Below are 13,377 nucleotides of genomic sequence, written 5' to 3'. Positions count from 1 at the left end.
TGAACTTCGAACCAAGGTGTCGTGTTGGGAGAGGCATGTTGCAGCCTAGGCTGTCCAATTTAGACAACAAATTTTTTTCCGCTGATGGTTGGTAAGAGGAATCCTTGATCCTTCGGTCACTTCCTCAATAAATGGATTTTGATTTGAGTGCTCTAAAATGTATACCCTTTAAGCATTTTAGGTGCTGTTTGTTGGGTAACGGGTACCATCAATTTATTTTCATCTTGCCAACTTAATAAATCGTCCTCAGAAATCTTGTTTGGTGAATTAATTTCAAACCTAACAGAGGGAGCTTGAGGAATTTAGGAGATTCTCAAAATAATTTGACTTGCAATGATGTATGCCAATGTGAGACTTGCAAGGTTTTTTAAATTACATGCATCTTTAATGGAACTTGCCTTGTTGGTAGAGTGTAAAGGCTACCCCAAATGAGGTATACAGCATGAGTGCTTGATTAATGGAATTTGCCTTTTGCTTGAAAAGAAGGGTTTCATAGGACAAGCTAGTTAGCTAGGTATTAATGTTTGGCACTATTACAGACAGTCATAAGGGGTGCATTTTCACGGCTAATAAAAATATAGGATGGGTCACGTACAAATATGAATATGTCTTAGGACCTAGGGCCCATAAATCTCATACTCATAGATAGCCATAGGGCTCCCATAATTAGCTCACCTCCCATTCGGCCATTTCTCATTCATTTCAGATCATTAAATGGCGCCAAGTTTTACCCATTCCCACCATTAAAGGTAAATTTCTCTGCCTAAAGAATTGGCTGGTTGGGACTGGGAGTTGAGAGTATTGTGACTGAATTTACCTTCATAGCTAGAATGAGCCACGTTCCGATTCTCATCAAGCATTTACTTGATCTTAAGATTTTATTATTCTCTGTAGTGTTTTCAATCTAACCTGAACAGTCACGAGTGAACTGTTTGAACCATCACCGTTATTCTCTGCAGTGTTTTCAAGCAGTTGAATCGTTGATTAATGTTTTCGAATCGTTGTTGATCCGGACAGTTGGACCATTTGGACTGGAAACCATCCAGGCAACCGGTTATGTTTTATCCTAAACCTAATCCTCGGCCAAAAACTGTTGAATTGGTCAATACCTTATTGACTCAGATGGTCAAACCATCAATCCATTCGACCCGTTCAACAGTTTTGGTCTTTTTTTAATTTTTTAATTGTTTTTGTTAAAATGGATTGTCCATTCAAATCAGACGGTTGAACCATCAACCCAGAAACCAATGGCCATGGGTTGCTACATGTACATACAAACTTCCGGAATCCATAATTTTGAGTTTGGTTATCCGATCAGAATGATCTATCATCTATGTATTTCTTAAAAAAAAAACTTTTTTACTTTTAATTTCAATTTTACAAATAATGAAAAAAATAGAAGTCTGACTCGTTCGACTCAGACAATTGAACCGGTAACCCGCAACCTAGAGAAAAAAAACGGTTCACAGCTTCTAAGTTCTAACCTAGAGGAAAAAACGGTTCGCAGCTTCTAAGTTCTAACCCTCTGGGTCGGTTTTTAAGACAATGATTGTCGGTGAAAATACTATTTCATCTCTGTGTTGCGCCGGGAGATATGGATATTATATGTATTAGCGGCAGTACTGGAACATGAATATAACTAACCATGCAACAAAATTACAAAAAAGCGGGGGAATCAAACGTACCCGATGCAACAGTAAGTAGGGCCCATTAATTAATGATGTGCATGCATGCCACGCGTACTCAGTCTACTAGATGAGTAGATTCCCCGCGGACAAATAATCTACTCAATTGAAAACTTTGAAAGTTTGTTTGATCTTGGGCCAGTGGCCGTTTTCTCTTTCATTTTTGGCCTTCAACAAGTCTGAGCAGAGAAAACACAGGGACAGCGACAGCAGAGGGACGGCCTGTAGAATTAAATTCCGCCATTAAATGCTTTCAACGACACAAGGGTCCTCGAATTCAATTCTTGCAGCAGCCAGGTTTCTTGAGTAAGTGCAATAATTACACCAAATTCCCTCCTTCACCGTCTCTGAAATTCGAATTCTTATAAAAATAATCCTTGGGTAAAGCAGAACCTTTAGAAAACTCCTTTAATCTCCAAATATGTCTCCTCAAATTCCTCCTCTTCTCTGATACGCATTACAAGGATCATCATATTTACAGTCTTTGTCGGATTTTTATTAGAATTTATTATTGATCTTTTAATGATGTTGTAAAGAAGAATGTGAGAGTTTTGGGTGCTGAAGAGATTGAAAAATGGATGGTTGCACTGTAGGAGATGAAGAAACAGTTTCAAAAAGAGACGAGGAAGAAATTTGTGCTTGTTCCAGTGGTCAAGCGCAGCATAGGCGCACTAAGAGGTAGGCATTTTTGGGTTTTTCAATATTGCTTTCTTTTTAATCTATTTTTGTTGATCTGTTTGCCTGGAGTTGGTACCCATGGAAGGACATTTCACATAAGAGGAGATCGGTTTTTGATCTAAAGGTTGCTGCTATAATTTTATATCCATTATATTTGTTTATAAGAACTCATTTTTACCATTTTTCTTTCGGTTAAATTCCTGCAAATACAAAGCTGAAGCATCTGGTTGTGGCTTTATAAGATGAATATTGCATTATGGATATTTCACATTTCAGTAAAAGTAGATTCTGAGAGGTCAATTGTTCTTTGGGTGGATTTTAGGGTTCCAAGGAAGTAGGGTCATGGAGGACAAGGGTTTCCCCATTAATTTTAGTTGGAAGCACAATTTCTTTTTAGCAGAGATTAGTATTTTTCAGGAAGTTTTAATTGGTCTTAGTAGTGAACTTTTATAGTCGACAAGCTATTGGGCATTTGGTAGCATTTGATACTAGAAACTCTCTTATTCATGTTCTTATAATACTTTTTGGTCAAGAATTCTTCTGCATAGTCTACATAAATGGTAGGTAGAATTATGCATACGATCACTACAATGGACTGAATGGAGCTTAATATGATTCGTTGAACCTTCTTGTGCTGCTTGTTGAGACATGTTGTGGCACAGAAGACAGTAGTACCTCTTTTAACATTCAGAGTCTATAAATTGAGAATATGCAACTCAATGCACATTGCAAATCATTCAAAAGAAGCAGAGATGTTGAAGTATACCAAAAACTATTCTTAAGTTTATATTCAAAATGAACCATGTTTTAAGGTTCATGCATCTCTCTTTTTTATGGTTCTAAATAGGAAAACAATGCTTTATTTCAGTGCTTCAGACATGAACTTGGATGTCACAGGACATGGAGTTCCAAATTCCATGGGAAGAGACTTGGATGTATCACACGTAAGACTGCAATTCTTAAATTGCTTTTGTCCATTGATTATCCCATATAACCAGTTTATAGTTCATACTAGTGTTTTGAAGAGGGGACTTATAATAAGAACTGAGAAAGAAGATTCAAAACTTGCCTGTTATGATTTGCAGTCTATCACCAGAATTTACAGGGCACGAAGTCCTCTCCATCAGAGTGCAAGTGATACTAAGACCAAAACCTCATCAAGCCATCAAGCTTCCTTGGTGAAAGATGTAAGCATTGAATATCTTACTTTACACGGAGCTGTATGTTTATTTGTAATTGTAAGTTGTAACTGCATGTTTGTTCTTATATTTATTTATACAAGAACAGAATACATGTATTATCATGTAAAGGCATATTGACCAAAAAATGTAGGAAATGATCTTTTCTAAAGAAACCTATTACCATGTAAGATTTGGTTCTATGACATTACTTTTTACTTAAACATCTCAAAAAGAAGTCCATGGTAACACCACAAAAGGATTCAGCAGAAACTATTGGAGACCTCCAAGAAGAATGCTTGTCAAATTTGAAGTTTCTTTAGATTTTCTTTTGAACAGTCACAAAACTAATGTACTGTACATAAGTTAATTTCAGTGATTTTGTCTTCTATATATTTTTGCTTTATGTCAATATGAAAACTATCCCAATTTTAGATTATTTTTTCACCTCTCTCCCCACTCTACTCATCTCTCTCTCTTCTTGCACCACTCAACAAGTAACCAATAAGGTTAATATATTGGTCTTTCCTCCATTCTCTTTATTCAATAAGGATTCTAGAAAGACAAGTTCCACATCCTGTATCTGAATCTGGAGTTCCCTTTCAGACTATTATATGTTTATAGCTGATAAGGGCAACTTTTGAGCCATAATATCAATAAAAGTAATCCTTTTAATATAATTTCTAAAATAGGTTAACTTTTTAAAAAAATATATCAAATAAGGGCAGAAATACTGTCCATCTTCTTTCTCCTCCAAACCACTTCCGCCCCAGCCTCATGAATCTCAATGACCACCATCCATCAACGCCACCGGCGGCTCCAGCAACCTCCGGAAATGCCTCTGCCCACCTCTGGCAATGCTGCCTCTGCCCACCTCTGCCCCAGCCCTACGAACCGACCACGGCTCATCGTATCAATAGTCCTGTTGGTTCGGCTATCTTAATTTGTATGTTTATCTTTGTTGGGTCCTAAGTCATTAGTTATTGGGCCTTAGTTACTGGGCCTAATCTTATTTAGTGTTTATTTTGACTAGGTGTCCCATCACTAATCAGGGGCATTCTGGTCTATTTATGTAACATTATGTAATGTTCTTATATATAATAGATTAGGGCTGGCTGAGAACACTTCTGCCGCCCATCTCATATCTTCTTCTTCTTCTTCTCCTCTCATTCGACAGCTCTATTTCAGCAAACATGGTATCAGAGCGCTAATCTTTCGACTGGTTACAGCAGCCACCTCTTCTTCTACTCGCAGTTAACTCTTTCACTTCTTTTTTTTTGGTTGCTGCAAAGAAACCCTAGGGTTGGTCGTAGAACACAGCTGGACCTACATCTAGGGTTTCCCTTGGTTGTAGGGCCCAAGGGGAGTTAGACCCAGAGGCTGATGCCCTAATAGATGCAGTACAGCAGACTGTAGCCATTCGGCTAAGATAGATCTGTGTAGAACAGATCTAGGCGGAAGGACTAATCTCAGCAGTCGTAGAACTGTTCGTGGGTGAGGTTATAACCTGCGATAGCAGTGCTTAGCACACAGTAGAAGCCAACACAGCAAGTTGCAGGTTGCGGCAGCAGTGATTAGAACACAGCAGAAGGTAGCACAACAGATTATAATCTGTGACAACAGTAATTAGGGCACAGTGTGCAATGCAGTACTCGGTGTTTCAGCTTTGTGTCGGGTTCTCAGGACTGAGTTTACAGTGCAGCAAGTTCCGTAAGTGTGAAACAGTTCACTATATATTGTGTTTACAGTCTTGACATTTACGAGTAAGAGAAGATGCCTTCCATATCCAGGGAAGTGTCTTCTAGAGATGTTAGGGCTTGTGGGAGATCTCCTAATTTGGAGAATCCAAATCTGCACAGCCTACAGATCACAAGTGTGTTGTTGGATGAGTACAACTTCAGAGAATGGTCTGTCTCAGCCATGCTTTTCATCACATCCCGGGAACTCACTGGTTACTTGGACGGGCAGAAGAAGGAACCCGAAGTGGGGAGTGCTGAATATGCAACTTGGCGCAAGGAGAATGCTACAGTTATGTCCTGGCTATTTGCCTCAATGACTCCAAGAGTAGCTAGGACTGTTCAACATTTCTCCACGGCTGCCAAGATATGGGAAAAAGTTTCTAAAACCTATGGGCAGAAAAAGAATAATGCCAGAATTTACAGACTGAATCAAGACATTGCTGCCTTGAGGCAAGGAGATATGAGTGTTGCAACATATTTTGCTACACTAGAAGGACTATGGGAAGAGTTAGATCACCACCTTATTATTGATTGGGAGAATGCCAGAGACAAGGAAAAGCATGACAAACAAGTTGAAGAGGGTAGAGCATTTAAGTTTCTAGTTGGCCTAGATCCTATATATGAGAGCATAAGGTCCCAAATTCTGGGAAGGGATGAAATGCCAGACTTACATCATGTTTACTACCTTGTGAGGAATGAAGAGGTGAGAAGAAAAGAGATGCAGGTTGATACTCAAACTAAACTAGCTGAATAGTCTGTGGAACATTCGGCCCTAATCTCTACATATCAAAGGGGAAACAGGCACTCTGACAAGAGACATCTGAAGTGCACCCACTGTGGAAGGGAAAGGCATGTGAAAGAGACCTGTTGGGTTCTCCATCCGCATCTGAAACTAGCTGCATTGAGGAAAGATAAGAAGAATCAGAAGGGTCAATCTGCAAGTGTGAATCTGGCTACGGGTCAAAGTGATGATGGTTCAAAACACTCATCCATAGTTACTTCCTCTTCCATGGGACAGACCACTAATTCCCCTAGAACCGGGCCCTTGGGTTTTACTGCCGATGAGGTAGAGGTACTTAGCCGGGCCCTAGCCCGTCTAAGGACCAATTCTCTTCCATCCTCCTCCCTTGCCAGATCAGGTATTGTCTCTGCCTTTAGTGCATCTAGTACTATTGATCCTGTCTCTTGGATTATTAATTCTGGTGCAACTGACCACATGACACACATGTCTTCTCTATTTTCTTCCTATCATTTAATGTCTGGCCAAGATAAAATGAGGGTTGCTGATGGTTCTCTCTCTACCATCTCTGGGAAAGGAGTGGTTGACCTAAGCAAGGACCTCTCACTCAAATCTGTCTTGCATGTTCCCAATCTTTCTTCAAATCTCTTATCTGTTTCAAAGCTTACCAAAAATTTGAATTGTAGCATAACCTTTTTTCCTACTCATTGTGTCTTTCAGGACAGATTGACGAAGAGAACGATTGGGAGCGGTCATGAGTGTGGAGGTCTCTACTACCTTGATGCAAACATCAGTTCGGCCTTACAAACATCTGCTACTAGTAGTCAGTCCAATGTGGAGTCAATAGCTAGGTTACATCTGTGGCATGCTAGGCTAGGTCATTTACCGTTTTCATCATTGGAAGTGTTGTTTCCAGAATTATTCAAAGGTGTTTCAAGTCAAGAGTTAGTTTGTGAAGTCTGTCAACTATCAAAGCAATGTAGAACTGTTTATCCAACTTCGAGTAATGACATTCAAGCTCCTTTTGACTTAGTCCACTCTGATGTTTGGGGCCCCTCTCCCATTATTTCTGTTGATGGCTTTCGATACTTTATCAGTTTTATTGATCACTTTTCTCGATGCACATGGATCTACTTATTAAAAGCACGAGAAGAAGTACCGCGGGTAACCATGACATTTTGCAAAATGATTGAAACACAATTTGGCACGAAGATCAAACAATTCAGGTCAGATAATGCTGCAGAATACTTTGAAAGGTCCTTGAATCTGTTTATGGAGGATGCTGGAATGATTCATCAGTCATCTTGTGCTAGTACCCCCCAACAGAATGGGGTTGTTGAACGCAAGAATAGGCACCTATTGGAGACTGCTCAAGCCTTACTATTTCAGCACAAAGTTCCAAAAAACTATTGGTTTCAAGCAATCCTTACTGCATCATATCTGATAAATCGAATGCCATCCAAGGTATTGGGGATGAAAACTCATTTCTCTGTTCTTTGCCCTCATCTTCCTAACTTTTCTCTTTCACCGAGAGTCTTTGGTTGTGTATGCTTTATACATGTCAAGGATCCGAAGAAGACCAAATTGGATCCTAGGGCTACAAAGGGAATCTTTTTGGGGTGCTCCCCTACTCAGAAGGGATACAAGTGTTATGATCCAGTTACTAAGAAAAAATATGTCACAAATGATGTGGTATTCTTTGAGTCTCAATCCTATTTTCATTCTTCCCAGAATCCTCTTCAAGGGGAGACTAGTGGGATGGAAGAGGATTCTTCTGTTCCCCCATTCTTTGTGCCTCTCTCTACCTCAGGCCTTCTATCTTCTCCTCCTAATCCACCTAGTTGTGGTATCCCGGGTGAATCTAGTGAGGCTCCCATTGTACCAACTACTACTAGTGATGTTGCAAATATTACTGAAGACTCCAACAGGCTGCAAAGAGATATCAGAATCACCTACAACAGAAGGAAGAAGGGCCCTCTAACTCATGACAACAACCAATTGGACTCGGATCAACCTGTCTCAGAAACTCAAGGTAATCCTATCAGTTCCTCTGACTTGGATCTTCCTATTGCCCTTCGTAAGTCTACTCGTTCTTGTACTATCAGACACCCCATTGCTGATTTTGTGTCTTACTCACATTTGTCTCCTCGTTATCGTTCTTTTGTGTCTGCTCTCTCTTCTGTGCATGTTCCTACCAGGTATTCTGAGGCAGTATCTGACCCAAAATGGAAAGAGGCTATGGACGAAGAAATGAAGGCCTTAATGAAAGCTGGGACTTGGGAATTAGTGAATCTACCAGAAGAGAAAGGCACTGTTGGATGCAAGTGGGTGTTCACTGTGAAGCATAGGGAGGACGGGTCCATTGAAAGGTACAAGGCTAGACTGGTAGCAAAAGGGTTTACTCAAAAAGAAGGGATTGACTACAAAGAAACCTTTGCTCCGATGGCAAAACTCAACACAATCCGAGTTCTATTATCATTAGCTGCAAATTTCTCATGGGAGCTACATCAGTTGGACGTGAAGAATGCTTTCTTGAATGGCGACCTGCATGAAGAGGTGTTCATGGATCCTTCACCAGGTTATGGGTTTGGGAAGAAGGTATGTAGACTGAAAAAAGCCCTATACGGCCTTAAGCAGTCCCCTCGAGCTTGGTTTGAGAAGCTATGTGGGGCCATGAAGAAAGGGGGTTACACTCAAAGTGGGGCAGATCATACCCTATTCATAAGGAAGAGAAATGGCAAACTTACAGCACTTATTGTCTATGTGGATGATATGGTAATTACAGGGGATGATCAGGAAGAGATTAAAAGACTAAAGGAGGTCTTGGCTGCTGAATTTGAGATCAAAGACCTGGGCCAACTGAGATATTTTCTTGGGATTGAAGTTGCAAGATCCAAAGAGGGCATCTATATATGTCAACGGAAATACATTCTTGATCTTCTTCAAGAGACAGGCATGATGGGGTGTAGGCCAGCAGATACTCCAATAGAACAGAATCATGGTCTACAGGAGTCAGTAGGAGAGGACTACCTTGATAAGGAAAGATACCAAAAGCTAGTGGGGAAGTTGATTTACCTGTCCCTCACTCGCCTTGACATTGCTTATGCCGTACATGTTGTCAGTCAGTTCATGCACACTCCTAAAATCCCTCACATGAAAGTTGTGGAAAGGATCCTCAGATATTTGAAGTCTTGCCTGGGGAAAGGGATTTTGTTCAGGAAAAACAGTAAAATTGAAGTTGAAGGATATATTGATGCAGATTGGGCTGGCTCTATTGGGGACAGGAAGTCTACTTCTGGGTACTGCACCTTTGTTGGAGGAAATTTAGTTACATGGAGGAGTAAAAAACTGAATGTGGTTGCTAGATCTAGTGCAGAGGCCGAATATCGAGCTATGGCTCATGGTGTTGCTGAACTTTTATGGCTTAAGATCCTGCTTGGTGAACTTGGAATTAAGATTGAGTGTCCTCTCAGGCTGTACTATGACAACAAGGCTGCCATCAACATTGCAAATAACCCAGTGCAACATGATAGAACGAAACATATTGAGATAGACCGTCACTTTGTCAGAGAAAGAATTGTCTCAGGAGAACTCTGCATCCCTTATACTCCCTCCGAGATGCAGATTGCAGATGTTCTGACTAAAGGGCTAGCTACAATGAAATTCGTGGACTTACTTGGCAAGCTAAACATGATTGACATCCATGCTTAGCTTGAGGGGGAGTGTTGGTTCGGCTGTCTTAATTTGTATGTTTATCTTTGTTGGGTCTTAAGTCATTAGTTATTGGGCCTTAGTTACTGGGCCTAATCTTATTTAGTGTTTATTTTGACTAGGTGTCCCATCACTAATCAGGGGCATTCTGATCTATTTATGTAACATTATGTAATGTTCTTATATATAATAGATTAGGGCTGGCTGAGAACACTTCTGCCGCCCATCTCATATCTTCTTCTTCTTCTTCTCCTCTCATTCGACAGCTCTATTTCAGCAAACAAGTCCCACTCTCCTCCGGCGTTCCCCTAGCCATAGTTCTCAAGTCCATATACCCTTTTATATTCCCTCCTCAATTGTGCTCATAAATGATGTTCATATCAGGTGATAAAATGCTCCCATGCTCATCCAGATCCTCAGTGATGGATCACAGATGGAAGCCCACCGTCGAAGTAGCTCCCAACTGCCCTCGATGTGCCTCTGCAAACACAAAATTCTGTTACTATAACAACTACAGCCTATCACAACCTCGATACTTCTGTAAGGGTTGTCGAAGGTACTGGACCAAAGGTGGATCTCTACGAAATGTACCTATTGGTGGCGGTTGCCGGAAAACCCGTCGAGCGAAATCTTCAAAGTTTCCACCGACCAAAGCTGTCTCCATCTCCCTCGGTTTTTCTGGAGATGGCCCGTCATCGGTTGCGAATCCAATGGTGGTGCCAACAACAGCAGCCACGGATGCTTCAAACATCGATCTTGCCATTGTTTTTGCCAAGTTCTTGAATCAGAATTCAAGTTTGGGTTCTGGACTTGCTACACCTGAATTTTCAAGCGAAAAAGAGGTCGATGCGTCTCTCAACATTTCCACTCTTCCAACTCGAATGAATTAGCAGAAGATTCAAACGTTGTGGACTGGCAGAGCCAGACAGATCTGGCCATTGATGCCCACTTGATTAAAGAACCTCGGCAGCTGTTTCCAGGTCAACTTGAGTTTGACTGCAAGCAAAAACAGGAGTGAATTTCACAGTTTACAGTTCAGGAATCAAACAGTAGTTCTGGGTTTCAACCTTTAGTCAGTGATGGAACCGCTCAAGATGCATTCTGGTGGGAAGCCCCAGCTGTGCCAAATTTGGCATGGCAACCGGTGGAGTTCCAGGGTTTGGAAACCATCCCGTCCAATGATCATTTAACGATGTTTTATCCCAATTCATTAAACAACAAATGGAGCTCATTCGATACACTGAATTATGAATCTTTATCAAGGCCTTGATACGTAATCTACAGAACCCTATTTTTCCTTTTTTTTTTCTTTCTTCTCTGGGTTCTCTCTCTGTTCCTTCTTTCCTCCTTTCCTCTTGTTCTTGTTTCTCAAGGATCTTACTTCTTACAGTACTGTAAATGTTGAAGCTTTTCTATTACATTTTTCATGGTGGAAAAGCTCTGCTATGTACTTAAAAGTAGACACATATTTATAAAAAAAAGGGGGGTGGGTGGAGGCGGAGGTAGGCGGAGGCATTGCCCGATGTTGCTGGAGGCGGCGATGGCACTGATGGATGGTGGTCATTGAGGTTCATGGGGTTGGGGCGGAAGTCGTTTGGAGGAGGAAGAAGATGAATAGTGTTTCTGCCCTTATTTGATATATTTTTTAAAAAGTTAACCTATTTTAGAAATTATATTAAAATGATTACTTTTATTGATATTAGGGCTCAAAAGTTGCCCTTATCAGCTATAATTTTGTTATTTTTAAAGTAGATTTTCCAGGTTTTAGGGACATTAATTGTTTGATGCAATGTTTAAAATCTGGGGCTGACAATCATGAGAAAACAGGCTCAAGTCTTGAGATTTATCACTTTGTGCTAAAATGTCAGATGTTAGGTCTGTATCTTTTATTTTTGGTGGAAATGTTAGTCTGTATCTAGCCCATCCCTTTCAAGACCCTGTGTAGCTGTGACTAGTTTTGGATAATGGCCTTTCCACATATATATTCAGTAAGCAATATATGGACTTCGAGCCTTATATGATAACTTGTCACTGCATGCCACCACCTTTATCGTTGTTACTAAGAGAGCTTTAGCTTTATCTTGGCATGTTAGTACCTCTTGTCAGATGCTAATTTCTGTGAACAATTAGGAGTAGAGAATGAGAAACATGCATATCTGGTTGGAAGTTCCCATCGGGTTGTATTTCATACTGTGCATAGCATTTTGGTCAAGTATGCATATCTACTATGATATAGTTAGCCATTTTTTTGGTTAGTTTATATTCTCTTAAATCCTAATTATAGTACATATGTTAGAAGTTAAATTCTTTATAAGGGTTGAATGGGTAAAGAAGAAATAATAGAGATAGAATACAAGAAAATTAGGCTATGCCAACTTCAACATTACATAATTAGTATCCCATTAATTATCTATATTTCCTTGATTCTACTGCCTCTACTTGTCAAGTTTAAACCATATTCAATGTGTTCTTTCCACCCTTAATATACTGGATTAGAATATATGCAAATCTTTTCCTGGTTCCTGCAAATCAATTTTCATATTTAACCACCTGCGCATTAAGGCTGTGTTTGGTTTGAAGGAAAAAGTAGGGAAAGGAAGGGAAAGATAGGGAAACCTTTACAAACCTTGTATAGGTTTCCCTACATTTTCCTTCAAACCAAACATAGCCTAAACATCCATTAAATTCTATATTCTTCATTTCCTTTGGAGGAGTGAGGAATATTCCACCTCCAGTCAAGATAAATTACATGGATATATAACTGCAGGTAGAGGACCTATCCATATGATGTTAGTTAAGGCTATGTTCGGTTTGAAGGAAAAAGTACGGAAAGGAAGGGAAAGGTAGGGAAACATTTACAAACCTTGTAAGGTTTCCCTACCTTTCCCTTGTAGAGAGGATGAGGGGTAACTTTGTAATTTTACTTTCTTTTATTTGGCTCTTTTGTATCTCTTTGTACATTACTGTACATATCTCACACTTGTAAGGACAGAACTGTCCATTCTCACATTAATATGTAAATATCTTTTTCTGGGCGTGTGGTACTGTACACACCCATCCATTTTCTTGTGACTCTCGACTCTTCTCTTCTTCAACTGAAACTGACATGGTATCAGAACAGGTTGCTCTCTGATCTTATTCTTGCTTCTTTATCACTTTCTGTGGGTTGTAATCTCATCTCTCTACTGAGATCTAATGAACCCTTCAACTGGTGGAGTGTATAGGATTGTTTTTTATCAACCCTACCTGCTGTACAGATAGAGTTTGAACTCTGCAGGAGAGATTTCATTAGATCTCTCCTGGGAGATCTCAGATCAGGGCCAAACTTCAGATCTGGTGTTGCCTAGACCAGACCTATCTGCTATTCAAATATCTCTTCATTGGAAATGAAATTTCACAGATACAGTTTCCTTTTTTGGACTGTTGATTTTTTGACTGAGGTTTCAGACTTTGTTTTCTTATTCTAAGGGTCTCAGTGATTCCCGGTTATTATTAATCTCTTTCTCAAGGTATTCCTCTTGACTTCTAATGATTGTTATCATCTTTTCTATAGTCTTCCTTTGGTTTTTTGACTGAATATGGGATCTGAAAGGAGTGACATCATATCTGTGAAATTCGATGGAACAAACTATGCTCTCTGGAAATTT

The 13,377-nt window shown here is 40.0% G+C and overlaps 1 protein-coding gene across 4 annotated transcripts in view; it reads left to right on the top strand.

Annotated features, from left to right (window-relative positions):
- The first annotated feature begins 1,738 nt into the window (after positions 1 to 1,738).
- LOC104598490 (electron transporter, putative (Protein of unknown function, DUF547)) overlaps positions 1,739 to 13,377 on the top strand; it is a 57,261-nt gene continuing 45,622 nt past the window's right edge. The window contains exons 1-4 of one of the 4 annotated variants that reach the window (XM_010260577.3): positions 1,739 to 1,991; positions 2,279 to 2,363; positions 3,232 to 3,307; positions 3,449 to 3,550. In XM_010260577.3, coding sequence (XP_010258879.1) covers positions 3,242 to 3,307; positions 3,449 to 3,550 — 168 coding nt within the window. In that variant the 5' untranslated portion in view covers positions 1,739 to 1,991; positions 2,279 to 2,363; positions 3,232 to 3,241. Of the gene's footprint in view, positions 1,992 to 2,039; positions 2,364 to 3,231; positions 3,308 to 3,448; positions 3,551 to 4,386; positions 11,004 to 13,377 lie in introns of those variants that run through there. The other 3 variants (XM_010260576.3, XM_088889944.1, XR_016077453.1) reach the window with 3 other exon arrangements.

This window comes from Nelumbo nucifera, chromosome 6, assembly GCF_055504915.1.
Source record: "Nelumbo nucifera cultivar China Antique chromosome 6, China Antique-T2T, whole genome shotgun sequence".
NCBI classification, from domain to species: domain Eukaryota; kingdom Viridiplantae; phylum Streptophyta; class Magnoliopsida; order Proteales; family Nelumbonaceae; genus Nelumbo; species Nelumbo nucifera.
Note: the sequence above shows the minus strand (reverse complement) of the source record. Positions and strands in the feature narration are given on the sequence as shown.